The sequence below is a fragment of the Daucus carota genome, chromosome 5 (assembly GCF_001625215.2).
Source record: "Daucus carota subsp. sativus chromosome 5, DH1 v3.0, whole genome shotgun sequence".
NCBI classification, from domain to species: domain Eukaryota; kingdom Viridiplantae; phylum Streptophyta; class Magnoliopsida; order Apiales; family Apiaceae; genus Daucus; species Daucus carota.
The window spans coordinates 10,975,412-11,003,151 of record NC_030385.2 but is presented as its reverse complement, the minus strand read 5'-3'; the positions used below and the strand labels follow the sequence as shown (position 1 = coordinate 11,003,151).

Sequence of the window (27,740 nt, the reverse complement as noted above, 5' to 3'; positions counted from 1 at the left end):
TTTGCTAGCTTATTTATAGCAACCATGTTGGCTTTGTTCATTCTTTGATTTATATTCCATGACTTGATTACTAAGACAACAGATGTACTTGATGCAAACTACTCCTATAGTTCAGTAGCCTGTGGTGTAATTGAGAACAGATAACTGTAGCTATAGACTCAAATATGCTCGGATTTCAGTTTTGTGCATGTATCAAGTTTTTATTTTTTAGATGAGCCATGATAAATTTCTTCCACAAACACAAATACTGAAACTGTTGTATGTGATATGTGAATTCAAAAGATTGGTCAATAAGTCTGTTGTGAATAAATAAGACCAAAGAATTCAATCTGCATCTGCAGCATCTTTATAATAAAAAACATACCAAAAGGAAAATCAATAGAAAATTCAAAGTGCTCTTGGATCCAGATCTTCTGTTATTTCTCTATAAACAAAACATGGGCTTCTTCCCAAACAAACAAACACACTCCTGTTTTTCTTCTTCTTACTTGCAACTATGCATGCACCTACTAAAAATCCTCCCTTTCTTTCTCCTTGTAATCATCAAATTTTCTTCTTCTCATTCTTTACCTTAATATTATCTCTTTTCTTATCTTCTTGTTATTCTCTTGATGTACAAAGTCAGGCTCTTTTAGCATGGAAAGCTAGCTTAAACTCCTCTTCAGATGCATTAAGATCATGGAACTCTACAGATTCAAGTCCTTGTCATTGGTTCGGTGTACATTGCGATTCCAATGATCAAGTCACTGAGATAGTCTTGAAATCAGTAGAATTACAAGGACCATTGCCTTCAACTCTTCAACCACTCAAGTCTTTGAGTAAACTCATTCTCTCATCAGCCAATCTCACTGGACCAATCCCAAAAGAGCTCGGAGAGTGTACTGAGCTGAGTGTCATAGACATCAGTAAAAACTCTTTAGTAGGCAAAATTCCGGTTGAGGTTTGCAGATTGAGTAAGCTGAAAACTTTGGCACTCAATACTAATTTTCTTCAAGGTGATATTCCATTAGACATTGGAAATCTTTCAAGCCTTGTCAATCTTTTGCTCTTTGACAATCAACTTAGTGGTGGAATACCAAAGGGTATTGAAAATTTGAAGAATCTTGAAGTTTTACGAGCAGGAGGGAATCAAAATATTAAAGGGGAGCTTCCATGGGAGATTGGGAACTGTAGTAACTTGCTTGTGTTGGGCTTGGCAGAAACAAGTATTTCTGGAAGTCTTCCTTTGTCGATTGGAAAGCTGAGAAGAATACAAACAATAGCTATGTACACATCTCTATTGTCTGGATCAATCCCAGATGAGATTGGAAACTGTAGTGAACTTCAGAATCTCTACTTGTACCAGAATTCCATATCTGGTTCAATTCCAAGGCGAATAGGGGAGCTTAGAAAGCTTCAGAGCCTGCTGCTATGGCAAAACAATATAGTTGGCACAATCCCTTTTGGGCTCGGAAGCTGCACTGAGCTAACAGTTATTGATATCTCTGAAAATCTTTTGACAGGCAGCATTCCTACAAGTTTTAGAGCCTTATCAGGACTTCAAGAACTTCAGCTGAGTGTCAATCAGTTATCAGGTATCATACCAACTGAGATCATAAATTGCACAGCTCTTACTCATGTGGAAATTGATAACAATAATATTTCTGGGGAAATTCCTTCTCTAATAGGCAAACTAAAGAGCATGACTCTTTTCTTTGCCTGGCAGAATAAGCTAACAGGCAATATTCCAGAGTCATTGTCTGAGTGTGAGAATCTTGAAGCTCTTGATCTTTCTTATAACCATCTTTTTGGTTCCATACCAAGACAAATATTTGATCTAAAAAATCTTTCCAAACTGTTGCTCATTTCCAATGATTTATCGGGTTTTTTACCACCTGAGATTGGAAATTGCTCAAACTTGTACAGGTTTCGGGTTAGTGACAATAGATTGGCAGGTACTATTCCACCCGAAATTGGAAGTTTGAAAAGCCTCAATTTTCTTGACATGGGTAAAAATAGAATTGTTGGTGGAATTCCTGCATCAATATCTGGCTGTAAAAATGTTGAGTTTCTTGATCTTCATTCCAATGCACTTACTGGTTCTCTACCTGATAGGCTTCCGAAAAGCTTACAGCTTCTAGACATCTCAGACAACATGCTTACAGGTCCATTAGCTCCAACTCTTGGTTCTTTGACTGAACTAACAAAGCTTAATCTTCGGAAGAATCAACTTTCTGGCAGAGTTCCTGCACAGATCCTATCCTGCAGTAAGCTTCAGTTGTTAGATCTTGGAAGCAACGGCTTTTCAGGGGAAATACCCAAAGAATTGGGTCAGATTCAGTCACTTGAGATTTCTCTCAATCTTAGTTTTAATCAATTCACGGGTGAAATTCCTACAGAGTTTGCTAGTTTAAAAAAGCTAGGAATCATTGACCTGTCCCACAACAAACTAACAGGAAACCTGGAAAATCTGAAAAGCCTCGAAAATCTTGTTTCTCTAAATGTATCATTCAATGACTTCTCAGGCTCATTGCCTGATACGTTATTCTTTCATGAACTTCCAGTGAAGGACCTATCTGGAAATCAAGCTCTGCACATATCTGATGGAACTGCAGAATTAGCTGACAGAAAAGGAGAAGCTGCCCATGTGAAAACAATGATGAAGCTAACAATGTTAATCCTACTCAGTGCTAGTGTAGTGCTTGTACTATTGGCTGTCTATGTGTTAGTCAAGACGCGTATGACAAGCAATAGAATGTTTGAAAATGAAACTTGGGAACTGACATTCTATCAGAAGATGGAACTGTCAGTGGATGATATAATACAGAATCTAACTTCAGCTAATGTGATTGGTACTGGAAGCTCTGGAGTTGTCTACAGGGTGACAACTCCAAATGGAGAATCTCTAGCTGTGAAAAAGATGTGGTCATCAGAAGAATCAGGAGCATTCAGTTCTGAAATTGGAACACTGAGTTCAATCCGACACAGGAATATTGTCCGTCTTTTAGGTTGGGGTTCGAATCAGACACTAAAGCTGCTGTTCTATGATTACCATCCTAATGGAAGCTTGAGTTCTCTCCTTCATGGTGCTGGAAAGGGAGGCGCGGAATGGGAAACTAGATATGATATCATTCTTGGCATTGCACATGCACTTGCCTACTTGCACCATGACTGTGTGCCTGCAATCCTGCACGGGGATGTCAAAGCTATGAATGTTCTACTAGGTACCTGTCTCGAGCCTTATCTTGCTGACTTTGGGCTGGCTAAAGTTGTGAATAACAGCAGTGATGATGATTTTTCAAAGCAGAGTCAGAAACCTTACTTGGCTGGTTCTTACGGATACATGGCTCCTGGTAAATCTTTTATCTTTGATCAGTTCGTTACATTCCAACCGTTAAATATCCATTGTCACAACATTTTAATTTGCTATCAATTTTCAAAGAACACGCTTCAATGCAACGGATTACAGAAAAGAGTGATGTCTACAGCTATGGTGTGGTCCTTCTAGAGGTCTTGACAGGAAGACATCCATTGGACCCGACTCTGCCAAAGGGTGCACACTTGGTACAGTGGATACGTGAGCACTTACAGAGTAAGAGCGACCCAAGTGACATTCTGGATCCAAAGCTCAGGGGAAGGCCTGATCCTCAAATACATGAAATGCTACAAATACTAGCCGTTTCATTTCTATGCATTAGTACACGTGCTAATGACCGTCCACTGATGAAAGATGTTGTGGCAATGCTCAAGGAAATTCGTAGTGTAGATCCTATAAGGTCAGATTCTGATTTGAAACGAGGCGTCCCAACCCCTTCTCCAGCACCTCCAACTCGGAAATTGGTCTTGCAAGGATCGCCTAACTGTTCTTTTGCATTCTCTGATGAATGAGCTTATAATCACGTTCTATGCAAAAGTGTGCATATTTTCATAGGAGTATCCAAATAGAAAATGGCAGAAGACAAGTATTAAGAGTTTTGCTCCCCTTGTTCGTATTAGCTAGAAGAGTGACCTTTACTTTATATTTTTAGTTGATTGACTTGGCTATTTCCCTTAAATAAAGACATGTATGAAAATTACTATTCCGTGAAGCTTGTAAATATGTTATTGTATCCGTAATTAAGCAAAAAGATTATGACTTATTCCAGCGTAGTACTGCAGCATCTACCATATTTGACCCCTCATGTTTGCTCGCTTATATATAGAGTTGACACCCTACTCTTTTCATCGTTCTTGCTCTCTAGCTCACCCTTCTCTGTTAAATAACTTGTCTCATTCTACAAACAATATACTTATGTTTTCATTTTCTGGAATTGATGAATACGTTAATGGGTCACCGTTTCCACAGTGTTAAACATTCATTCTTTCTGCTTGTTTGTTTCTTATGGATCAATCACATGAGACTTGAGGCCAAGCTCTTGCCTCCTGAAGAAGGTTAGTATCTCTGTATGCTACATTTCATTTCGCTCTGCGATTGTTTCGTCATTTTCAGTTAAATACTTAAATCCTTTGATATTTCCTGAATCTGCAAGATTTCGTGCATAATTTTTGGGTCAACTTGATGAGTTGATGGTACCCTGGCATGCACCGCATTCCAATTTCCACTGCACATGCATGTATTTAATTACTTTGAATGCATATACCTTTAAGTAAAGTAGCTAGTGTAACTTTAGTTTGAGGCCAAACAACATATCGAACCTTCGAGCTCAGCTTCCATATTAGATATACAAACAACTAAACTCAATGAATTCCTTGAATATTTTACATATTATTAACAAACCCGGTCAAATACCACCAAAATTTGAATATATTTTATTGTCGTTTTTAGTCTATTTTGAAAGTAGGGTCACTGGGTCAGGTATCAAATATCGAATTCGTTTTATTTGTGTTTTTTGGGTTTTACATGAATTTGTCAATATTTTCTTCTCAACTTCACTAATACGTGGTTCGGCTTATTCTCGCTCCCTTCGCCGGTCTATCATATCACACCTCACTCCTCACTGATGTGGCTCGGCTTGGTCTCTCTCCCTTCACCCGTCTTTATATCACTTGGTCACTCTGTAGCCAAAACTTGATGTTGTCCAAACTACACCTATTGTGTTGAATGCAATTGAAATTTTGTGGTGGCAGTTCAAACTCTTGAAGCAATAGCAATGAAGCTAAAAATTAAACACTGGGACGTTAAAAGGAGTTCCTGCAGTGGCGGTGGAGGTCTGAGTGTGGTGTTTGACATCCCTCAGCCAGTTAGCAATGTGACTTGCGATTGCACGTTCAGCAACAATTCAGTTTGCCATGTCACCCATATGTATGTTCTTTCCTGCAAACTGATTTTTTTGTCATACGAAAAAAGGATTTAAGTATTGCTTGGCAAGTTTTTGTTTGATTAACCGCAATTCACATCTGCAGCCAGCTGAAGCGCCTCAACTTGACAGGAGAACTACCTTCCGAATTTTCAAAACTTGTCTTTCTGCAGGAATTGTAAGAAATCGTATATTCTACCTTTATATTACAGTGACGTTCTGTTTGATTTAATTTCCTGAATTGGTCTACATGTTATTAGAGCATCTCCGATGGGACTCCTGGATAATCCTTTAACAAATAATATAATATATGGCTCCTAGCAAGTTAATACAGCGAATATCGTGACAAATCCAACCCTACTCTTTATTTTTGCTCTCTATATATATTTTATTATTATTTGAAGGAAAAAATGGAGAGATAATTGAATAGAATTGGAAGAATGTGATTATTATATCCAATAATAATTAGTTAGAAGCACCAAGAGAGAGAAGAAACTCTTAAATTTTTAAAGAGCCTTAGGAGTCCATTGGAGCACTATTTTTCACATCTTCTTTAAATTAAAAGTTAAGAGCCTGTTTGAGGAGCCCATTAGAAATGCTCTTAACAGAGAGTGCCAATTATATTGTGTATATTAGGTTCGTACATAGTTGTTAGAATACAATATGATCTTGATAAGAGCATCTCCAATGGTGCTCTTAAGTCACTCTTCAAAATATAATATAATATTTGGCTCCTAGTGAGTTAAGACGTTGAAAAAGATTTCAACTCCAATGCTCTTCTTTATACTTGCTCCTTATTCATATTTTATTCATATAAAAGAGAGAGAAAAGTAAAAAGAGAGAATTGTTGGGAGTAAAGTTGGAGGGAAACCAATATTATATTCATGAAAAAGAAGTTAAGAGCTCTTACATGCTCTTTAAAAGAGAGCAGATATGTTAAGCTCTTAATTTTTTAAAGAGCTTCTAAGAGCCCATTGGAGCTCTAATTCTTGCATTGCTCTTTAAATTTGAAGTTAAGAGCTCATTTAGAGAGCCCCTTGGAGATGCTCTAGCCCTCCTTCCAAAATCTTGAGGTTTTAGGAGAATTGATTCCGAACTGTGTACATTCTATATTGGAGCCTCAAAGGATGTTCTCAATTTCTGATTACATCATAGCATATGTTAGGAGAATTTTCTTGACAGTTAAAAATTTTCTGTAACATGTGTTCTTTTGAGACTTTGCACATTACAGGGATGTGTATCAACTATCATGCATAACTGACTGACACAATTGCTTGGGCATTGCACCTGTTACTACAGTTAATACACTTTCGAGCATAGTACAGTAAAAAATTACTGGGGACAATGAATGGGATTCCTTTTACATGCAATGCAGGATTCACTTCTCAAAACTGTGTTTTCTAATCGTCACTTGTCTACATTTTAATTTTCAATGGCAGGGAGTTGGCTCAAAACTATATACATGGAACTATCCCCATTTCTTTTGGTCACCTTCCTTTGATAACTCTGTAAGTGATTTTAGTTCAGATTATTTAATACCTTAGTGTTAGGGAGATATAGTTTGTTAAATGTCTCAATAACATTGGTTTATAAGGATAACAGATATATGTTAACTTGGAAAATATACTGCAGAAGCCTTGTGGATAACCGTATTAGTGGTTCGATACCAAGGGAAATAGCTAACATATCAACACTTGAAGAGCTGTGAGTAGATAATTCTGTGTATATATGCACACCCTTATATCTGCATATAATTCTACATTTAACTACAACTTTTTGAGCTTGATGTGAGCCTAATATGCAGGATCTTGGAAGATAATCAGCTAGGAGGAACTCTACCGACAGAGCTTGGAAGTTTGAGGAACTTGAGAAGACTGTAAGTTACGAGTCTTTCTGTTATGTAATCTCTGGAATTTCAACTAATTTATTTCATTCTGGTCTGCTGCTAGGCTACATATATAGTTAAGAAATTAAGAAGACATGTGCCACATAGGTGCTCTCTCTTCTGATTTAAGGACTCAATCTGAAAGATCAAGACAAATACGCCGATCAAAAACTTCTGGGATTAAGAAATGAAATCCCTGGAATGGTCCAGTCTACTTCGCATGAGGACTTTTAAGAGTTCATTTGTTCTCCTAGTAAACCTTACCACTAAAAAGTTGATTGATCTTTTATAATAACCATAACATATAAAACTGCTCTCAAATAGAGAATCTGTGTAATGTTCCCAGACATTTAGATATACAAAGTGGATGATACAAAATTATGTAAACAGAAGAAAATTGAGTCTAGTGAAAGAAATGATAGTAGTACTTTCCAAGAGAATGCTGCAAGCTGTTAGCTGTTCAAGTCAAACTCGCAGATGAACACTAATCCTTTTTAGTATCTCAATTTGCTTATTATTTTTTCCTTTTTCTTCTCCTAGATATTTATTATTCGAACTTCATGCGTCTTAGCTCCTGTCTCTTAGATATGCTTTTACAATTCGAGTTACAGCTAAGATTAATACGTATCGTCTTACTTTACATTTTTATGCAGCCTGCTTTCTTCTAATAACTTCACTGGAAACATACCGGAGTCATTTCATACTCTAAAGAATCTATCAGACTTGTAAGCCATAGTTAATATTATTTGTTAGAAATATATATTGAATAGTGTCTTAATAATATATGTTGATTACAGTAGGATAGATGGGAGTAGATTGTCTGGAAAGATACCTGATTTTATCGGGAACTGGACTAAATTAACGATATTGTAAGTACATATAAATTTATATTGATAGTACATATATTTTAAAGCTTTGCCTGCATGCCTACCATTTGAGTAAGCTCCGTTAATTTGTTGCAGGAATCTGCAAGGTACATCTATGACAGGTCCTATTCCTTCAAGTATCTCCTTTTTAAAAAACCTACAGGAGTTGTAAGCACAACCTGATCGGTCTAGTAATTATGAATGATTATGAATGAAGTCATATGCACATCTGAATGGATAAGTCATTTACTGTGATTCCTATATGCAGGAGGATATCTGATTTGAGTGTATCTGTTTCAAGTTTCCCAGATTTGCGGTATATGACCAATATGACATACTTGTGAGTTGATCATGGGAATTTATTAAGTCCAAATGCATTATGTTTTTAATTGGAGGTTCTGCTCTGCTAATGAAATATCTGTTTACAATTTTTTTTTAAGCAGGATACTCCGGAGATGCTTGATTAAGGATTCAATTCCAGAATACATTGCTGTGATGAGAAGTTTAAATACACTGTACGTTGATCTGTAAAACTATTCTTTCATATTAGTATCATTCACTATTTTTACTCTTTTATAACGACTCTCAAAGACATCAGAAATCTTCTGATCTATAGTAATGTAGAAAATGGACAAAACTTTTGAAAGTGATCCACCAATTTTATATTGATGATTGTTGTGGTGAGCTCCTACCTGCAGCATGATGCATGAAGTTTTTATTCATTATATTATTGCATTTTTTTTAATTTGCGTCATATAAGCTTTGTTTCTTTGCAGAGATTTGAGTTTTAACAGGCTATCTGGACACATCCCAGATTCAATTCAGCCGTTGGAGTCCAGTCTAAACTTTTTGTGCGTAGCTAGTACAATTTCTTCATTATAGTCTAAAAGTACCTCTGATGCAAGAAGTAAAAATTAATTTGAAACCATAAAATTCACTGCTGTATTTTCTTTTAGCCGCTACTACTTATTCCTTCTAAAACATATATGTTTCATTGTAATTAACTCTCTATATTATACTCAATTTGTTAAAAGCATATTTTGATATAGGTATCTGAATAACAACTTACTAAATGGGGTGATACCAAGCTGGATATCTGACAGCACAAGAAATTTGTCAGTATGCTTTCTGAGTTTCTGTTAATGTTGCTACCATTGTTTTGTGATCGAGTTTGCACTTTCGTTTCACAAAAGGATGTGGACTGTTTTCTTGATTGTTAATCTTCTATTCATTGCAGTGATGTATCTTACAACAATTTTACTGTGCCAACAAGTGAAGATAGATGCCAGAAATCTAGAGTGTAAGCCTATTGATGTCAGGATGTCTTTATTTGTTCATGATCACATTAGTTTCAACAAATTTTATTTTTTGCAGGAACTTGGTTGCTAGCCAATTATCTTCAACCAGCAATGCGTAATTCTTCCTACTAACATCACATGTTTTAGTTTTGCAATGCTTAAGATTCATCTGCAGTATGCCAACTAATATTTTTTTAATCAATTTCAGAACTTTGTGGTGCTTGAAGGAAGACCTCCCTTGCCCCGGGAATACCAAATGTCAGTAATTTAACATGTATAATTTCTCCACCTATATGGTGCCAGTGCCAGAGTACCCATTAACACGTAGTCAACTACAGCATGAAAATATTTATTCATATTGCAGATTATTCACTGTTTATTAATTGTGGAGGTCCCAAAATAGAGGCCGGGGGCAAGGAGTATAAAGAGGACTTGGTAACGGAAGGAGCATCTTATTTTTATTATCCTACAGATCGATGGGCTTATAGCAGTACAGGTGTTTTCATGTATAATGACAGATCCAACTATGTTGCTAGTAATACCAATGTGACTGGAGAAAAATACTATCAAACAGCTCGCCTATCCCCTTCTTCACTCAAGTACTATGGTCTTTGCTTGCGAAAGGGTGCCTATAAAGTCCGTCTCCACTTTGCCGAAATACAGTTTTCTAATGATGCAACCTTTAACAGTATTGGAAAGCGCATTTTTGATATATCTATCCAAGTGAGTAAGAAATCTTAATATGTTATTATAGATTAATTTACTCCAGATTTTAAAGTTTATCGAATCCAGCTATAATTTCTTTCTTAGGCCTTAAAAGTAGGCTGCTGTAGCTTTCCGCATAAGTTTATGTTGTTTCTCTACAGGGAAATGTTGTTTGGAAAGACTTTAACATTGCAGAGAGATCTGGAGGATTTGGAAAGGGAATCACCTTGGAGCACGATGTCAATGTTTCTGGTAGCACTTTAGAGATTCACTTGTACTGGGCTGGAAAGGGGACTACTGCAGTTCCTGATAGAGGTGTATATGGGCCTCTTATATCAGCAATTTCAGTAACGCCAAGTGAGTTTATCCTGTATTTTTAGAATTTCTACTTATGTTCTTGACTTCTTGGTACCTAATCTGTAACTAAAATTCCTTATCTCAATAGAATTTAATTTCAAAACCAGAGGACTATCAACACAAGCTATTGCTGGCATTGTGGTTATTTCACTTTTGAGCCTTGCCTTGATATTAGTTGTACTCTGGATCAGTGGTTTGCTAGGAAAGACAGACGTTTTAGACAAAGGTGGGTTATCTCATCCCAATATTAAACACGCATGTGAATCTAAGATTATCATTTGTTTTATAAATTCTTGTATTGTATTCTGGAGAATTTTACATGTCTAACTAACATGTATATGCAACTCTCTTGGATAAAGACCGTCACTTCTTTGATCTGTGTGTTACATAGAAACTAGGTTGCTTGTCTTGATGATGTCAAAGACATCAACAAATAAAAGCTTACAGCCACAGTAGAACTATCAAAAACTTTAAAAGAATACCTTTTTTTTATAATTATATTTGGCCCTTGCAAGTTGCAACACTAATTTTCTGGCTCGCCACTCGTCAAGTATTGTTATAACTAATGCATGTAAGGAGGTATATATGTACGATAACTAGGTATGATGTACATAAAATTTTATGGTCATTGAATTTAATTATGTTCGATGTTAACATCTGACTGTTAGAACAGAGCATTAGGTGCTTGATGATGCAACTGCAGAATAGAATCACAGAAATATACCTACTCAGTCTCCTAACGAATATAAAACGATGAAATTTAGCATAATGAATTATTATAAGATGCCTCAGATGAACATTTGCATCTATGATACATGGTTTCCAAAAAGAGAGTTATCTGGATACTGCTGATGAATATTAACAAATTGCAGAATAATATTTTTCATATCTTCGAGACCTATAATTTTTTGGACGAAAAGTTTTTCTCTATATATATTGTGATCCTGTTAAATATAAAAAGAATCTTGAGCAGTCCTGGAAAACCTAATTCTTATATGTTTTCAGAACTGCGTGGAGCAATTGAACAACAGACAGATTATTTTAGTTTGAGACACATCAGAGCTGCAACTAATAACTTTGACCGCGCAAATATGATTGGTGAAGGAGGATTTGGACCAGTTTACAAGGTAATTTGCTTTTAAATCGAGTTTATCTTTGTTTCCTTGACACATAATTTAGAAGGACATCGGTAAACAGTTTGCTTCAAGTACTAAACAAATGAATATGCATGAAAGCAGGTTAAAAAATTTGTAATTATTTCTTGGATAGGCAAGCTGTTCTTGCATTGCACCTGAAGATGTCCATGCTTGAATAATATGACTGCATTCTTCTATTGTAACTAAACATATGTCCCAAAGACGAAATATGCTGCAATATAATTGTCATAGTCCCCAATTCTTATAGGCTAAAGAGACCTTTGTGCGCATATATTCAAGTTGTGCCTGCAGGCTAGCATACTGGCTAAAAAAATATAAACTTACAGACTGAATAACTCTGAAATGAGTTTTTTTTTTTTTTTTTTAATTCTAATTTAACAACTGCTAGATTTATGGCTTTGCGTATAGGGTGTACTACCAGATGGTCTAGAGATTGCTGTTAAACAGCTCTCCTCTACATCTAGGCAGGGAAACCGAGAATTTATCAATGAGATAGGCCTGATATCTGCTTTACAACACCCGAATCTCGTGAAGCTTTATGGATGTTGTATTGAAGGAAATCAGTTGTTGCTAATATATGAGTACTTGGAAAACAATAGTCTTGCTCGAGCCCTTTTTGGTATTTAACGAAGTCTAATCTTTGTGTTTTGTTATTACTATCACCTCGTGTGTTTTTTTGGTTCTCACCTTCTATCTGTCTCTCTCTAACTTCTTCCTTCATCTTTTAGGTCGTGAAGGACACCAATTAAACCTCACCTGGATGACGAGAAAGAAGATCATATTGGGTATAGCAAGAGGCTTGTCTCATCTTCATGAGGAATCAAGGTTAAAAATAGTTCATAGAGACATAAAGGCTACCAATGTATTGCTTGATAAAGATCTTAACGCAAAGATCTCAGACTTTGGTTTGGCCAAGCTTAATGAAGAAGAGAACACTCATATCAGCACAAGAGTTGCAGGAACAGCGTGAGCCTTTCTAATTTTTTGTATTCGTAAATGTGATAATTTTGAATGCTAAACTCCATTAGTGGTTACTTAAGCATGGTGATCAGATATTAAAGAGGTCCTCCCTTTGATTTGTCTGAATATTCGAGGCTTTTGCAAATGTCTTTGTGTATATATCAGAACAAAAGGTCATTAAGGAGATTCTTCTCCAAAAGAAATTCAGTTTTATCAGTTTCCTATCACATTGGCCTTAAAAAATTAGTAGAAGATCCTAAATATGATCTCTTTCAGTTGTTCATGCTTCTTTATTTAGTGATTAATGTAAGCCTGTAAGGCTGTAACTCAAAGTACGCTTCCTCTGTGTTAAGTTGGAACAGGTCTGGGTAGAGATAACATACTAAACTCACCAAATTATTTTTTGCATTTTTTATTACCAGTGGGTATATAGCTCCAGAATATGCAATGCGGGGACATTTGACTGACAAAGCAGATGTGTACAGCTTTGGGATTGTAGCGCTAGAGATTGTTAGTGGGAGAAGCAACACAGGTTACATGCCACAAGAGAATTTTGAACACCTTATTGACTGGGTAACATCGCGCTTCATTGACTTCTGCATTTTTCCCCCTATATTGCTGTGCTTTTGTGTTAAACATGCGCATCACACACACAAATCCAGGCAGCAGCCTCTCATGCAACTTTCTGATAAAATTGTGTCTTTCAAAGCCCTGGAGTATAAAGTATTCTCGCTAAATATAAGATTAGCAGCCAGTGAATGGTTCCAGAGTAGTTACTCATGCATCAAATCAGAGGGAAATTTGCAAAAATACCCATATTTTCAAACTTATTTTCAGAAATACGGTCTGGTTGAAAAAAGTTGATTTCCAGGTAACTGGAGTTGCAAACGAGGTTGCATATATAATTGCACAGTATGTTTGAAAAAATAATTGCAACTTGGGTACACATTAGCACGTGTAAAGCACTGAATGTTGTCTATTTCACCCCTTCTGACTTTAACTGTTTTGAAGGCCTACATCCTTCAAGAACAGGGAAATCTTCTGGAAATTGTAGACCCGATTGTTGGCACAGATTACTCCAAAAAAGAGGCGAAAAGTATGTTAAATATAGCTCTGCTATGCTGTAATTCATCTCCTACCCTTAGGCCATCAATGTCTGCCGTTGTAACTATGTTGGAAGGAAAGAAGAAAGTTAAAACACCCTGCACTACCACGCACACCACAACAAATGACAATGTGAAGCTTAAAGTCTTTACAAAGCCTTCACACCGCGACAGTCGAACACAATCCTCTCCGGAAAGTCTGGGAGCAAGGAGCACAGCATCAACGGACGAGTCATGGCACGTTGATTCATCAATATTAATTCCAAGTAAGGATGGCAGCAAACTCCTTGACGATCTGTATGATTTAAATTTAGAATAATTACCATGTGATCTAAATTGCTGATTGTACAATGTACCTGCTGTTGTTTGCATTGAGACCTTAAGCTCTTCTGAACTCCAGTCTTGTAACTCGTTTATTCTTTGTGCATTTTCTTGTGGTGTAATGAGGATAATTATCCTCGGAAGACCATGAAAACACGATATTACTATACTATTACGGAAATTGTCATGGTTTTTAATATAAAGTTACAGATTTGTCACTAAATAGTAGAATTTCGAGCAATATAGATTATAGAGATTTTATGCATGTACTTATGTCTGACAACTAAACAATAAAAATCAGTCTATCAGCAACATAGCAACATAGAGGTTTATGCATGTTCTTATTTGTGTGACAACTAAACAATAGAAATCACGTTCAATAAACATTTGACATTAAATTTAATGTCACATTGTTAATTTGACGTATGTTTACACCATTTTGTAGTTGGATTGTAGTAGTCTTTGCACCATAATCACATTATTTTGGGATTTTGGTATTTGGTTGGAGATGCTCTCAGAAATAAAGAAGTCATCCACATAAATTTTGAGATTATTTCATTTTTAAAAAAAATAATATAAACATCATAATTTTTACATATTGGTATTATAATATCTCTTTTCCAATTGAAAGTTATATATACCATCACAATACTCTTTATTATAATATATAATATATAATTCGAACCCAATTCACCCAACTTGATGCTGCTGTGTTGTTATAACTTCTTCTTGTTACTTTACAAATTCTTCGATACTTCTTTTTGTTGATGATGAGTGCTTGGGTGTGGTGGTGTTGCTTTAATTGATGACGATTGTTTGGAGCTGGGGGTTGATAAAATTTTGAATGATGGGTAGGGTGGTACTTGCTCATATGGTGGGTGACGAGAATTCGTGGTGGATGGTGTTGGAGGTAGTGATGAAAACTTACGAGGTGGTGGGATGACGGCTGATGAAGTGGTGTTGAGTAGATAGTCCATATATTGAAAATGCTAAATAAAAAAAGGTAAATATCGAAGATTGTTGATAAAGTGCATCAAAAGACTCGACTATTTTGGGATACATTTTGAGAAAGGGATAAAAAATTTTCTCAAAGGATCATCTAATTCAGATAGAATAAGTAGTGTATAGATGAAGATGTGGTGTTGTATTTATAGACATTTTAAGTTGGTTTAACAAGAAAAATTCTCAAAATCACGGGCATCACTAAATTGTACATGATTTTTTAATTTCTATTTACAGATTCGTTTGTATTTGACCGATTCAATTGATAAAAATAAAACTGGAGTCGGTAACGAAAAAGTACAAAAAGAGTATGGAAAAAGAGTACCGAAAGAGTACGAAAGAGTATTAAAATCTAACTCATGTCATTATATACAAAATTTTATATATAATCACGTGTACCAAACATTTTTTCATGAAAATATTAGAGCAAGCCCAATGCAATTCCCTATTTTCAACCCCTAAAATATTATATAATAATGATTACCTAAAATATAGGGGACCAAAAAGTTATTTTGCTCCAATGGTATTCCTTATATTGATCTCCTATATTTCAAATTCACATATGCAACTGAAATAGAGAGAGGTTGCAGTTGTGAACAACAGAAAAACAAGAAGATATATGAGCTGATGATGACATGAAGAACATAGGGTTTGCTTTTTCATCCCTCAAATAAGGGGTTGAACTTTCTCTCACCTAAAATAAATGAGGGATAGGGAGTTGGGTTGAAGTTGTGTTTTTTGTTCTCAATCTTCAAATCTTGTCCATGTAGACTAAAAATAGGTAAGGAGTGGGTGCATTGGAGTTGCTCTTATGAAGCTGCCCGCAAACAGTTGAAATTAGTTGTGGGGTCCATCAACCAATGTTTGGACCGGACCAGTCCCGTCGAGTCCAGATGAATTGCAGACTCCATGTCGTCTTCTTCTTATGATCTTATCTATCAACTACATAATGATAACAAAACCTTATCTGCAACCACAAGAGAGAGAGAGATGGAGAGAGATAAAGATTATGGAGCTTTTATGGAGAGATTTACAGTACAACCCACCCCTTCTTCTCAACAGCGTCTCTTGGATGGCCTCACTTTTGCTGTCAAAGATATGCAAGTCAACCCTTTACTAGTTCCTCATTTCTTTCATATTATGCCATGTACATTCTTTTTATATAGTAATTCTCTGTTTCTATCTCATAATTTCTTCACTTAGCACACACAAACACTACTCACAATATATTATAGACTGATACACACAAATTGTTGTGAAATTCAAGAGTGCAGGATTTGCTTACCCTTTTGCACAATGAAAATTTAATACAAATAACTTTACTAGATTGAAAATGTTGTAGGTATTATCATAATTCATTGCTCAGCACAACTCAGATGAAAAACCACCTATTCTATGGTTTTGAAACCAAAAGTTGCATGCACGAACTAAGATACCCAAAATTTCTCTAATGCCTATCCACAAATTTGATCAAAATTTCTAAAACTTAATTTGTATAGCCCGATTTTTACGAATACTCAATTTGTACATTGGGAAGATGATGATTCAAGGAATTGTCTACAAACTGAATGTGACCATTTAGGACTCTTGGAATAAAATATTGATTACACTGTTGGGGTTTGTTTATTGTATGAAGTTTCAAAGTGTTTTGCTTAAATTGTGGCTATATTCTCTACTTAATATTCTTGAAAGTATATGGTCTAAACTGTTTATCTGTTTTTCCATGTCGGTTAAGACTGATTGAATTTTTCGAAGAGCTCTCTGAGTGTCTGGTTATTTCGTCTTTTACTTTGTTTTGAGTTTAGTGTTATATATGATTGGAATTTGGACTACATCTGTTCTGTTAAAAAAATTCTATTAATTTTATTTAGTTCCCATGTATGTTGGGTAAATTTGTGGGTTTTGCTTCTGTCTTAACAGTCCGAAATATGTCACACAATAATTATTCCCTGCCTCCGTATTACTTAGTCCAAAAAAAGTGCAGGCTGTTAACAATATTTGCCATCTCTTCAATATCAACAGTCTGAATCAGTGAAGATTGTTACACTATAATTGACCCCTTTTCACAGCCACTGTGTTTCATGCTTTGACCGGTGCTTATTGCTATTGTAGAGAGAATTTGAAGCATATAGGCCATAATAAATTAGAATTATTAGGTTCTGCTTTTTACCTCATATTTATATATTTAGAACATTAAAATCAGATTTGATATGGATGGACATGTGACTGGATTCGGAAACCCCGATTGGGCTCAAACTCATTCACCTGCTCTAGCGACAGCACCAGCTGTTTTGGCTGTCTTAAGGGCTGGTGCAACATGTGTGGGTAAAACTGTGATGGATGAAATGGCATACAGGTTTGATAAACTTAAACATCTGCCTTTCACATATAAGTATGTTTATATACATGTTATGTTGATGTACTTCAAATTCAAATAATGTGTGCTACAATATACTACCTAACACAAAAAAACACACTGAATAATGCTTGTGAAACAGTTTGCATTATCATCATTAAATGAAAATTATCTACGTCCTTACTATTTAGTCATATAGGGAGAACTATTTTTCAATGTCGATTGCAATACATGAAACAGCCAGCAATTCCATCTTCCCTAGAACTTAGCTATAGTTTTAAGTCGAATTCAACTTAATTTTTGTAGGTGCTGTTGTCCATTTTGACAGTTTAACACTACATTAGATGGCACTGAACTTATACTCATCACTGACTTTTCTGTGTGCAACACATCTATATGCGCAACTTATATGATGTTGCCTGTGGCCCTGTAATAGCACTGAAATTTAATTATGCACAAAGCTGGTATCAAAGTAAAACACACACTGTGTTTGTGGGCATGTATGCCCTAAGCTTACTTGTTATAATGTAGTGTATGGTCTCGATGTATCTGAAAATTTGCCCTTTGGTTGAACTCTTTGATAAGTAATTATACTACAGGAGCCCAGGCTGTTTACTATGAGGCAGTTAAATGGAAGAATCCAGAACATTTTTGGCATTTGGGGTTCTTAATAATTTATAGATTTGTTTCTTCGTAATGCTGACTTCTATTTTGACTTATGACTGGTGCTTTTGATTTAGAGTCTTAGACACTAATCTCTGTCAACTACTTTTTACCTTTGCAATTCTTAATTTTTATGTTGTGCTATGTATGATTAATGATATGCATTGTTTCTTCTTCTTTTTTTAAAGCTCCACAAAAGCTTTTGATCCATGTTATAATTCTTTACGCCTAAGATATATCTTCTGTACTGTTTCATCTTAAAAATTTGAAGAATGATCTGTATATATAATAACGCATTTAATCTGTGTATAGCATAAATGGAGAAAATGTACATTATGGCACACCCACAAATCCCTGTGCACCAGATAGAGTACCTGGAGGATCTTCTAGTGGATCTGCTGTTGGAGTTGGAGCATCCCTTGTTGATTTTTCCTTGGGTAAAACATTCCTTACTCGAGAGTATTTTAGTTCTGTACTTCTGTAGTAAGCTAATTGACTGAAGCCAAAAGGCCATCCTCTGCAGGAACTGACACTGGAGGAAGCATTAGAGTTCCTGCTTCATATTGTGGAATTTTCGGCTTTCGACCTTCTCATGGAGCTGTTTCAACTGCTGGTCTAGTTCCAATGGCCCAGAGTTTTGACACTGCGGGTGAGAAATTTTATACACAGATATGACCTAAATTTAATTTTTGTTTGCGGCAGTATTTTATAGCCATAGGACCTAAAATCATATATAATTCAAAGATGATGTAATGTCCTGCGGTATTTAGTTTTACAAGCAATTCGTATCAGTTGCTATGTTTGTGTAGTAGACTCTTATTCTGCATACTTTTCTTTCGCTGAGTTGTTACTCTACATACTTAATATTAACAACTTTAAAGTAAAATTTAAGGAAACTGAAATTTGTTTTAGGGAAACTGTACATTTCCTAAATTGATTAGAATGATTAGGTACCATTTTTGAACTTCTTAAAGTCATTTGGGACAACTATTCTTTGACAGGATGGTTTGCAAGGGATCCTGTGATATTGAGTCGAGTTGGAAGTATATTATTGCAACTTCCTGACAATGGTCTTGTGAGACCATCCAAAATTATCATAGCTGAAGATTGTTTCAAGCTTCTTAGCATCCCTAGTGCTCGAATAAAAAATGTTCTTGTGGAAGCAGTGAAACAGATATATGGAGGTAACAATTATTCAACAGTTGTGCCTTCATTTACTTATAAATTGTCAACTCATCATTTTGAAATAATGGTGAATGCAGATAGAAAGATATCTATTTATTTATAGTTCGTATCAAATATGCGATCATTTTACATTGTGTTGCTGCAGATAATACATTAAGTTATGTAAACCTGGGGGACAATGTTGAGCACAATGTTCCAAGTCTTAAGAATTTCATGCGCAAAGATATACAAAGCCAAGAATTTAACATAGAGCCTTTAGTGGCTTTATCAAATGCCATGAGGTTACTTCAAAGGTGCAGATGATTTGTCTTTTATATATATCTTGATACAATTCTCTCTTCTATTATTTTTCTGGTTTCTTCATTGTCGCCTTGCCTTCTGAACCGTAGGTACGAATTCAATAATAATCATGGTGAGTGGGTCAAAACTGTTAAACCTCATTTGGGTCCAGGAATAGCTGAAAGGGTATGGGAAGCCATTAACGCAAGAGGTGATAATATTGATGCATGCCTCTTGGTTAAGACTGAGCTGCAGGCTGCTCTCAGAGGTCTCCTAGGGGTAGTCCTTCCCCCCTCCCAGGCCCTTTCTCTCTCTCACTCACACACACACATGCACAAGTTACATGACACATGCTCCTCAGACCTTAATGGCAGAACAATTTATCTATGTAAACGCCTCGTAATAATATATTATATTGAATATTGTATATTTTTATTTATTAATTCATCCCACAAAATTTCTATACTGAAGGCACGGAATTGCCAGGGGTATTCAAAGTTAAATGAGCATTTAGGTTCCAAGTATTAGTAGAATAATAGTTGTAGAGTGGAGATGGATTCATCATTCATGTAATTGTGTTGTAAATTATTCAGTATTATAACCAAATCTCCATAGTTCATATCTGGCTATACTAAGATATATGTATTTTAGTTATGTACAATGTGTCTTCTGTTAATCGCCCAGTAGTCTCAGTCTAGTTATCTAGTATTTTCTCACCTTGTGAGTTGGTTTAAATCTGTTTTATTTTTTCTCAACAAATCAGAAATAATCTTATTTTACTAGAGGTACATTAGTATTGCAGTGATTTACAGTGCTATCATGCGTTACTGAACTGTTGCACCAATTATCTTTTCTGTTGACGACTTGACTAATTTTCTAGCGCTTCAGATTTTGTCTTTGTGTGTTCATGGCTTTCGTTACGTGAGACTAGGATTATGTCTTCTGTTAAAAGTTAAGCCCACGACACCTCCAAAATCCAAATAATAAATAAAGTGCACGAGCTTTGTGAACCATTCTTGATTAAATGTACACCATACAGCGATCGAGCCTTTTTTTTACGTGTTTGTGGGTTTTTTTTTTTCCATGATTGCACAGGATCTTGATGTACTTGCCATCCCCACAGTTCCTGGACCTCCACCAAAGCTACAAACAGAGGCAGCTTCATTGGAAACATTTCGAGTTAGAGCATTTAGTTTATTATCTGTGGCAGGAGTATCTGGATTTTGCCAGGTTCATGATCTCTCTTCCCGTGTTTTTTGCTCGATACGTAGTCAATACAAGCCCATCTTATATGGTATCTCTTGATTTGACAGGTGAGCATACCACTAGGGATGTATGATAATCTTCCCGTGTCAGTGTCTCTGTTGGCAAGAAGTGGCTCTGATAAATTCTTACTGAATACTGTTGAGACCCTTTATGGAACCTTGAAAGAGCAGGCTGAGATTGCAGAGATACCAAGTTCCTAGATTCAGTTCATGATAATGTCTAGTATATCACCATGCATCTATACTTAACGCTGAAATGTGTTATTTTTTTTAAATTTCGCCCGGTCATCCCCCGGCCCGGATTATAAGGCTCTTCAGGAAGATAATCAAATCGCGATGATTCACTTCCTGATGATAAAACCATACTCTTGGATACAAACTTTTTTGTGTTAAATCTGGTGAGACTTTTGATCAACAGAGACAGGAATTTGCAGAAACAACGGTGGAGCAGTAAAAAACAAGTATTTTGCTCGAAGCTTAAACTGCATTGCCAGGAGCAAAAATCTTTGATAGAGTTTCATCATGCTTACATTTCAAGAATTTAGGTGTTGTAAGAGTTGGTAAAATTATTCTCATTTGGTCTGGTTTAAACTAACATTCTCTCCTCGTCACTTCATGATGAATCATGTACAATCTCAACCTTAACAATAAAGCAAAACAGCAGCTTTTATAATTCAATAACATTATACAAATAGATATATTTTTAGCTCCGTTTCAACATGAGATACAATGAAAATTTTATTCCAACATATTTTATTTTTGAATAATGAAAAAATTATATAATTGTTATATATTATTTCTGTTTGTTACAAAAGGTGTGGCCAAGACTACAATTCGTTACACGACACGAAAAGTTTGGGTTTGGTTTTCAATATTCGGTACACGAACACGAAGTACACGAAAAATACACGTACATTTAGTGTCGGGTTCGGTTTTTAATACAAGTACACGAACGACACGAAAATACACGAACTAAATAAATAAATATAAATTTAAAAATATATTATAGTTATATATAATATATCTTTTAATTAATTTCAATTATGTTATTTCATTTATGGTATCTTATGAATTTATTGTATGTCTAATCTATTGTTTGGCACATAAAAATTGTAAAAATAATAGATTTATTGTGAAATTCGTGTACTTCGGTATACAAATGTGTATTTCGTATACATTTCATCCGGACCGTTCGTGGTACACGAAATTTTTCGTGTACTTAACGTGTACGGTTAGTGTTGACACGAAATAATTCGATTCGTGTATATGTTCCAGAACTGATACACGAAACCGAAATAGTCCGGATTTAGGGTGCAGTACAGGATACCAAAATATACAACACGAACTGTTTGCCAGCCTAGCCAAGACCATTCAACATAAAATTTCTTAATTAAATAAAAACTTCTTTAAATCAAATTGTCATTATGATAACTTTTTAATTATAAATTCCAAGTTCAAAATATCAAATTTTCATATTTTGTGAATAATACAAATTTGTTAATTGTATTTAACGAAAACGACAGAAGCAGGGGCCTTATTGCGTCAGTCTGGGCTTTGCAAGCAGCAGCAGACTCATCATCTTATATACTCATAATTCTATTTTATTAACCTACTACTTGTCATCTGGCAAAAAAAATTAACCCTACTACTTGTTGTCATAATTCTTCGAAAACCCCACCCCCGGCGAAGAAGAAATGGATCCCAGCAGAAACCCCAGCAACTGTAGCATACGCCCCTGGCTAGTGGTGGACTCATCTGGACAAACCCATGTCATGGAAGCCGGAAAACAAGCTATAATGCGCCGCACTTGCTTACCTGCTCGTGATCTTCGTCTTCTTGATCCTCTGCTCTCTTACCCCTCTACCCTTTTGGGACGAGAACGTGCTATCGTCGTCAATTTGGAGCATATCAAGGCTATTATCACTGCCCATCAACTCTTTTTGCTCAATTCTAATGACCCTTCTCTTCGCCTTTTTCTTCAGCAACTTGAGCGTCGTCTGTACCAGGCTCGGGTATTCATATTATGTAATTCTAATAATACATTACAATGTCATGTAACCTAACCTAAGACTACTTGCTATGAATATGCATATTTATACTAATATATATGTTTTTGATGGGATTCAAATCTTAAACCTTTGGAAGGATTTTAGACAGGGAAATATAGAAAATTCAATTTAATGGTATAATTCGCTGTGCCTGACTACAAACCAACGATCAAACTTTTGCATGTTCGGCTTTAATAATATAGTATAGAAATTTAGAAGTTGTTCATTTACAACTCAAAACACCTTCACCAAACATCATTGAAAAATATGTTTTTAGAGAATAATATTTCTCTCTAAGGGGCATTAGTTGTTTTTGAAAGTTATTGTCTTTGGTATTGCAGGAAGGTGGGGTCAATGCTGAGAATACTAACCGGACCAGTTTGCGTGATTTATTAGAAGTCTCAAGACAGAGGCCAGTTGGCGACGAGGAGAGGAAAACAGATGGAAAACAAACTCCTGAAACTCAAGATGGGTTGAAACTTCTACCTTTTGAGTTTATAGCTTTGGAGGCCTGCCTCGAAGCTGCCTGTAGTTGCTTGGATAATGAAGTATACCATATTAAGAATCCTATTTATTAACTCTCGTAAATTTCTTATGGTTAAGAAGTCTACTCAAGATGTCTATATCTTTTGTACATTTTATTCATGATTATGCCTCCCCTAAAATATAATGGATTTGGTCAATTTGTTCCATAATATCTTTCCTTCTCTAATTTTAAATTAGGCTAGCACTTTGGAGCAAGAAGCTCGTCCTGTCTTGGACAAGCTGACTTTAAAAATCAGTACACTTAATCTGGAACGTGTACGTCAAATCAAAAGTCGATTGGTTACAATATCTGGACGTGTTCAGAAGGTAGTGACTTCAGCTTGTAACTTTGTTCATTATTTACTAGTTAGGCTATTGCATTCTGGAATGCAGATAACCCTTATGCATGTATTCACCAGCAGATTTTTCGATGCATCTACTTACTCTGTCTTCAATGTATAGACAAGTGAGCCCGAGGACGTTAGACTATTCGAATAAAATAAAAATTAATAAGTTTCTAAAGATATATCAGTTTCTGAAATAGTCAGTTCATGCATGTACAAATCTGTATGTAAAAGTTATGAAGTTGTGTGTATGTTTGAGTATCCTAAGTAGATTTAATTATTTTAATTGATATGTCAAATGTTTTATTATTGTCTTGTGGATAAAATTTAAGCATTTGCTTATTATTTTGTGCATTTGTGATAATAGAATAGATGAGTCTGCATTACTAGGTGTGATTCTTTTATTTATATTAGATTTGACTGATAAAGGTTAATGTTACAATGATTTATATACATCTTATGGTGCTCATATATCTATCACAAGCAGTGATCGACTTTCTTGCATTAATCTTTTTGTAGTAATGGTATTTGATTATTAGGTAAGGGATGAACTAGAGCAATTGCTAGAGGATGACAAAGATTTGGCTGAGATGTGCCTGACAGACAAATTGGTGCATTGTCTTAAAAATTCAATAGTTTCCTCTATAGATGAGGAAGTCAGCGTGGAAGATGAAGTTGCTGGGTCAGATACTGTTGATAGGTGTGTTGCATGAAGTTTTCTTTGTTATATACAATATTTTTCTCTTCTATTTTGATAAAATCTGACTGTTGCGAATCAGGAATCCTGATGATGTCTATGCTGAAGGTGATCTTCATAATATTGAAAATCAACAGGAGCATCTATTTCGCCCATCTGTTACGCTTGGCAGAGACAACCATGGGAACCGTAACAGCACCCCTCATACTGCTACAAGTAAGCATCTTGGTGTGGAGGAGCTGGAAATGCTTCTCGAAGCATATTTTGTGCAAATTGATGGAACACTGAATAAACTATCCACGGTATGTCAAACAACCTTCTTAGTTATTGATCTTATACTTGAGGCGTCCCACTTCTTGATTACCATTTTGTAAGTTATGCTTCTTCTTTTTTTATCATAGACGGTTCACTTGGTTACATGACAAATTTTCAAAAAATCAACACAGCACTTATTGGTTTGCTGTCCCCTCATATATTCACTTGTTAGTTGTTACAATTACAAAATTTGATGCATGCAAATATATGGGTTTTACATATGCACTGATATTGGCTGTAGTGTACACTTCTACCTTGTCAAACCCAAGGAAGACTTGGCAGATCTTGTAAAGGTCTTTGACTCCCACATTATGTGGAATGACTGCCATGATTGTTTCAGTCTATGAATCTGTTGATTGAACCGGCTATAATATTGAACCATATGAGTGTCGGGGCCAAAGTTTGTTATCCGCTATTGTTGTGTTAGTAATGCTGATGCACCTCCAGCTTTACTTTCGTCGTCTAATTTTTATCAAGCACCAGAATTTACTGACAATTTTTATATTCTGGGGGTTGCCTAAAGCTGAGAGAGTATGTGGATGACACAGAAGACTACATCAACATCATGTTGGATGACAAACAAAATCATCTATTGCAAATGGGGGTCCTGATAAGCACGGCAACTTTGGTGGTGAATGCCTTTATTGTTGTTGCTGGTGTTTTCGGAATGAATATAGCCATTGAACTGTTTGATGGCTTAAAGCAGAAAGTGTTTCTCTTGACGATTTTTGGCAGTACTGCTGGTACCATTTTCTTATATGTGGCTGCAATCAGCTGGTACAAGCACAAAAGGTTACTGTAGTAACTTTAATATCGTGCCTGATGAAGATTTGGAACTGCTCTTGCACTTTGTTGTTGCTATGTACATCAATAAAATCTACTAAATCACGCTAAGCAATTCTCTGCTGGTGTAATTATCTCAATGGTACTTGGATTAGTCTTACCTAAGTTTCGTATTTCAAGCCTATTGGGTCAATTCATTTTCCTTTGAATATTGATATATTAATACAAGATTGGTATCGATGAGTACTTTCAGTTTACAAGTAAGTTGATTTTATTTTTACAGTGTCAATTTTGATATATTAATACAAGCTCGGTCCTGTTATTTGTTACACTTACAAGTTAAGTTGATGCATAAATATATCTGGGCTTTTTTTACCTCTGCCGTATGCTTCTAACTCGAGGAAGGTTAGGCAAATCTTGAAAAGTTCTGTAACTCCCACACTTTAAATAACAGAATGGAAGCAGTTATGTAAAATGACTGCCATGATTGTTACAATCTGTGGCTCTGTAGTTTAGGTAGCTGCATATTGAACCATACAATGTTGTTAATTGAGAGAGTAGTTCTTCTGGTACTCCAGTGATTTTAATATTTGATCAAATACTTAAACGACTCATTCAGTTTGTTGTGGCCATGTACAATAATGAAATCTACCCGGTCTGCTTGTGCAAACTACGATTATCTCAATGGTACTTGGACCCGTTGGGGAGTAATGGAGTACTGGCCTTTAACCCGTGCGAAGCACGGGCAGGTATATAGTTCGTAATTTATTGTTTATAATTTAAATTTTAACATCATTTTATTAGTATATTAGTATTAGTGGATTGAATTTTAATTAAATTATATTATTCAACTGACTATGTATTCTCCCGATTACTTCAAAATGGACAAACCCTAATATATATATATATATATATATGTGTGTGTGTGTGTGTGTGTGTGTCAGGATTTTAGTACATTTAATCCGAATTTAGTACACGTAGATTTAAAAATAAAAAATCAGAAAATTCAACCTTTGAAAGATTCGGTAATCTAATCAATCGAATTTCAACATAATTATGTAATCTTAGTTTTTTTGACAACAATAACTTTTAAGATTAGAGTTAGAAAGGGTTATATAATGGTTCGTGTTTATATTGAAATAAAACACGTTAAAGTTAAAAAGAGTTATACGAAGGTTCTTGTTAAAAGAAAGATATTCAAAATCGTATATTTATAAATTTATTTATAACATCATTATATTTTTTTAATGAAATATTATATGATAATAAATTGTTATGAGTGTTTTTAATATTTGAAACTGTTTAACAATATAATACTTATACTCCACATTTGTAGACTTGTAGAGTATCAAACCAAAAAATAATAGACTCCACATTTGTAGAGTTGTAGTACCAAAAGAAGAGTACCAAACCAAAAAATATAACTAAAACCTTGGACTACAAACCTATGTTGGTTATTATAGTATAGTATAGATGTGCGGGTTTGGGAAGGCGACTTTCGGCTTCATTCTGATAACAAACTAGTTTCTACATTTCTTGATTGGTTGATGTAAAAAAACAAAAAAAATTATAATAAACTACTTTTTTCCCCAAGAGTAAGAAGCACTTATTTACCCAATGGTCCCGGTGTCTCTTCATTTGGATATTGCATTAAATCGATAAAAAACCAATTTCTTAAGAAATTTAAAGGATAAAGATTTGAATTTCAAAAACTACAAATAAAAAGCACTCTCATTTTAGATATTTTTTTTATTTTAGTTCACGGATTGAAGAGGTAATATTTTATTACAAAATATTACAATCTTTTTTCAAAAGACAATGTGCAGTTAAAATTTTTTTTAAATAATATGATACCAATTATATGAAAATTTTAAATTATTTATTGACAATATTGATATGAATGCATGGACATCCATTATTTATGATTATAATCAATTAGATATTATTATGTGACATTTGATTATCGGAGATGTATTGTGAAAATAATTTGATATTATAAGAAACATTTATGTCATATAATTATTATAAATAAAATTAATTTAAACATGTTATTACAATTTTTATTTTTTAATTCATTTTCATTAATTGAATATATGATGTTATAATATCATTCAAATATAACAATTGTATTTTTGTTTTTTTGTTTGTCGCATAAACAAAAGTTAATATGAATTTTGTTTAACCGGAAAATACTTTGTATTTTTAAGTTAGGAGACAAAAAAATATATCAAAACATCAGTGAAAGTTTATTGCCTTGAAAAGAAATTTTGGTGAAAGTTTAATTATTTCTTTCTAAGAAAAGCGATGTTGTATGTAAGTGAATAATGAATTGGACTAGTATATATAAATA

At 34.9% G+C, this 27,740-nt stretch overlaps 4 protein-coding genes across 7 annotated transcripts; all 4 read left to right on the top strand.

Moving 5' to 3' along the window:
* The first annotated feature begins 342 nt into the window (after positions 1–342).
* Positions 343–4,118, top strand: LOC108222930 (leucine-rich repeat receptor-like serine/threonine-protein kinase RGI4). Its single transcript, XM_017396917.2, has 2 exons — positions 343–3,332; positions 3,422–4,118. The coding sequence occupies exons 1-2, from the start codon at positions 497–499 to the stop codon at positions 3,865–3,867; spliced, it is 3,282 nt and encodes a 1,093-aa protein (XP_017252406.1). The 5' UTR covers positions 343–496; the 3' UTR covers positions 3,868–4,118.
* A 113-nt stretch (positions 4,119–4,231) lies between these two features.
* Positions 4,232–14,151, top strand: LOC108222931 (probable LRR receptor-like serine/threonine-protein kinase At1g53440). 4 transcript variants are annotated; one of them, XM_017396918.2, is made up of 24 exons: positions 4,232–4,410; positions 5,107–5,281; positions 5,383–5,454; positions 6,716–6,784; positions 6,909–6,980; positions 7,081–7,152; positions 7,815–7,886; positions 7,959–8,030; positions 8,124–8,195; positions 8,296–8,367; positions 8,471–8,542; positions 8,804–8,878; positions 9,077–9,142; positions 9,265–9,327; positions 9,402–9,440; positions 9,534–9,583; positions 9,690–10,048; positions 10,192–10,387; positions 10,476–10,613; positions 11,393–11,514; positions 11,953–12,163; positions 12,273–12,510; positions 12,927–13,077; positions 13,516–14,151. In XM_017396918.2, the coding sequence occupies exons 1-24, from the start codon at positions 4,293–4,295 to the stop codon at positions 13,924–13,926; spliced, it is 3,057 nt and encodes a 1,018-aa protein (XP_017252407.1). In that variant the 5' UTR covers positions 4,232–4,292; the 3' UTR covers positions 13,927–14,151. The 4 variants fall into 4 exon arrangements, with proteins under 4 accessions (XP_017252407.1, XP_063950433.1, XP_063950434.1 ...); XM_064094363.1 differs by having other exon boundaries at positions 8,468–8,542; XM_064094364.1 differs by lacking the exon at positions 7,815–7,886 and having other exon boundaries at positions 8,468–8,542.
* Positions 14,152–15,801: 1,650 nt separating this feature from the next.
* LOC108222932 (amidase 1) lies at positions 15,802–21,351 on the top strand. The gene is made up of 9 exons (XM_017396919.2): positions 15,802–16,030; positions 17,134–17,286; positions 18,262–18,386; positions 18,473–18,598; positions 18,951–19,133; positions 19,280–19,427; positions 19,524–19,692; positions 20,509–20,643; positions 20,727–21,351. The coding sequence occupies exons 1-9, from the start codon at positions 15,840–15,842 to the stop codon at positions 20,877–20,879; spliced, it is 1,383 nt and encodes a 460-aa protein (XP_017252408.1). The 5' UTR covers positions 15,802–15,839; the 3' UTR covers positions 20,880–21,351.
* Positions 21,352–22,256: 905 nt separating this feature from the next.
* On the top strand, positions 22,257–25,628 carry LOC108223495 (magnesium transporter MRS2-3). The gene is made up of 6 exons (XM_017397793.2): positions 22,257–22,690; positions 23,068–23,274; positions 23,450–23,578; positions 24,135–24,295; positions 24,375–24,594; positions 25,131–25,628. Exons 1-6 carry the CDS (start codon positions 22,373–22,375, stop codon positions 25,407–25,409), a joined length of 1,314 nt encoding a protein of 437 aa, XP_017253282.1. The 5' UTR covers positions 22,257–22,372; the 3' UTR covers positions 25,410–25,628.
* Positions 25,629–27,740: the final 2,112 nt, after the last annotated feature.

What these genes read in the sequence shown, in the direction of transcription:
- LOC108222930 (XM_017396917.2), top strand. Translation starts at nt 497, where the DNA reads ATGCATGCACCTACTAAAAATCCTCCCTTTCTTTCTCCTTGTAATCAT. An exon ending in TTACGGATACATGGCTCCTG is followed by an intron (nt 3,333 to 3,421) that starts GTAAATCTTTTA and finishes CAATTTTCAAAG; the next exon opens with AACACGCTTCAATGCAACGG.
- LOC108222931 (XM_064094363.1), top strand. Translation starts at nt 4,293, where the DNA reads ATGAATACGTTAATGGGTCACCGTTTCCACAGTGTTAAACATTCATTC. An exon ending in GAGTCCAGTCTAAACTTTTT is followed by an intron (nt 8,879 to 9,076) that starts GTGCGTAGCTAG and finishes ATTTTGATATAG; the next exon opens with GTATCTGAATAACAACTTAC. An exon ending in AGCAATTTCAGTAACGCCAA is followed by an intron (nt 10,388 to 10,475) that starts GTGAGTTTATCC and finishes TTATCTCAATAG; the next exon opens with AATTTAATTTCAAAACCAGA.
- LOC108222932 (XM_017396919.2), top strand. Translation starts at nt 15,840, where the DNA reads ATGTCGTCTTCTTCTTATGATCTTATCTATCAACTACATAATGATAAC. An exon ending in ATGGATGAAATGGCATACAG is followed by an intron (nt 17,287 to 18,261) that starts GTTTGATAAACT and finishes ATCTGTGTATAG; the next exon opens with CATAAATGGAGAAAATGTAC. An exon ending in AGTGAAACAGATATATGGAG is followed by an intron (nt 19,134 to 19,279) that starts GTAACAATTATT and finishes GTGTTGCTGCAG; the next exon opens with ATAATACATTAAGTTATGTA.
- LOC108223495 (XM_017397793.2), top strand. Translation starts at nt 22,373, where the DNA reads ATGGATCCCAGCAGAAACCCCAGCAACTGTAGCATACGCCCCTGGCTA. An exon ending in GTAGTTGCTTGGATAATGAA is followed by an intron (nt 23,275 to 23,449) that starts GTATACCATATT and finishes ATTTTAAATTAG; the next exon opens with GCTAGCACTTTGGAGCAAGA. An exon ending in TATCTGGACGTGTTCAGAAG is followed by an intron (nt 23,579 to 24,134) that starts GTAGTGACTTCA and finishes TTTGATTATTAG; the next exon opens with GTAAGGGATGAACTAGAGCA.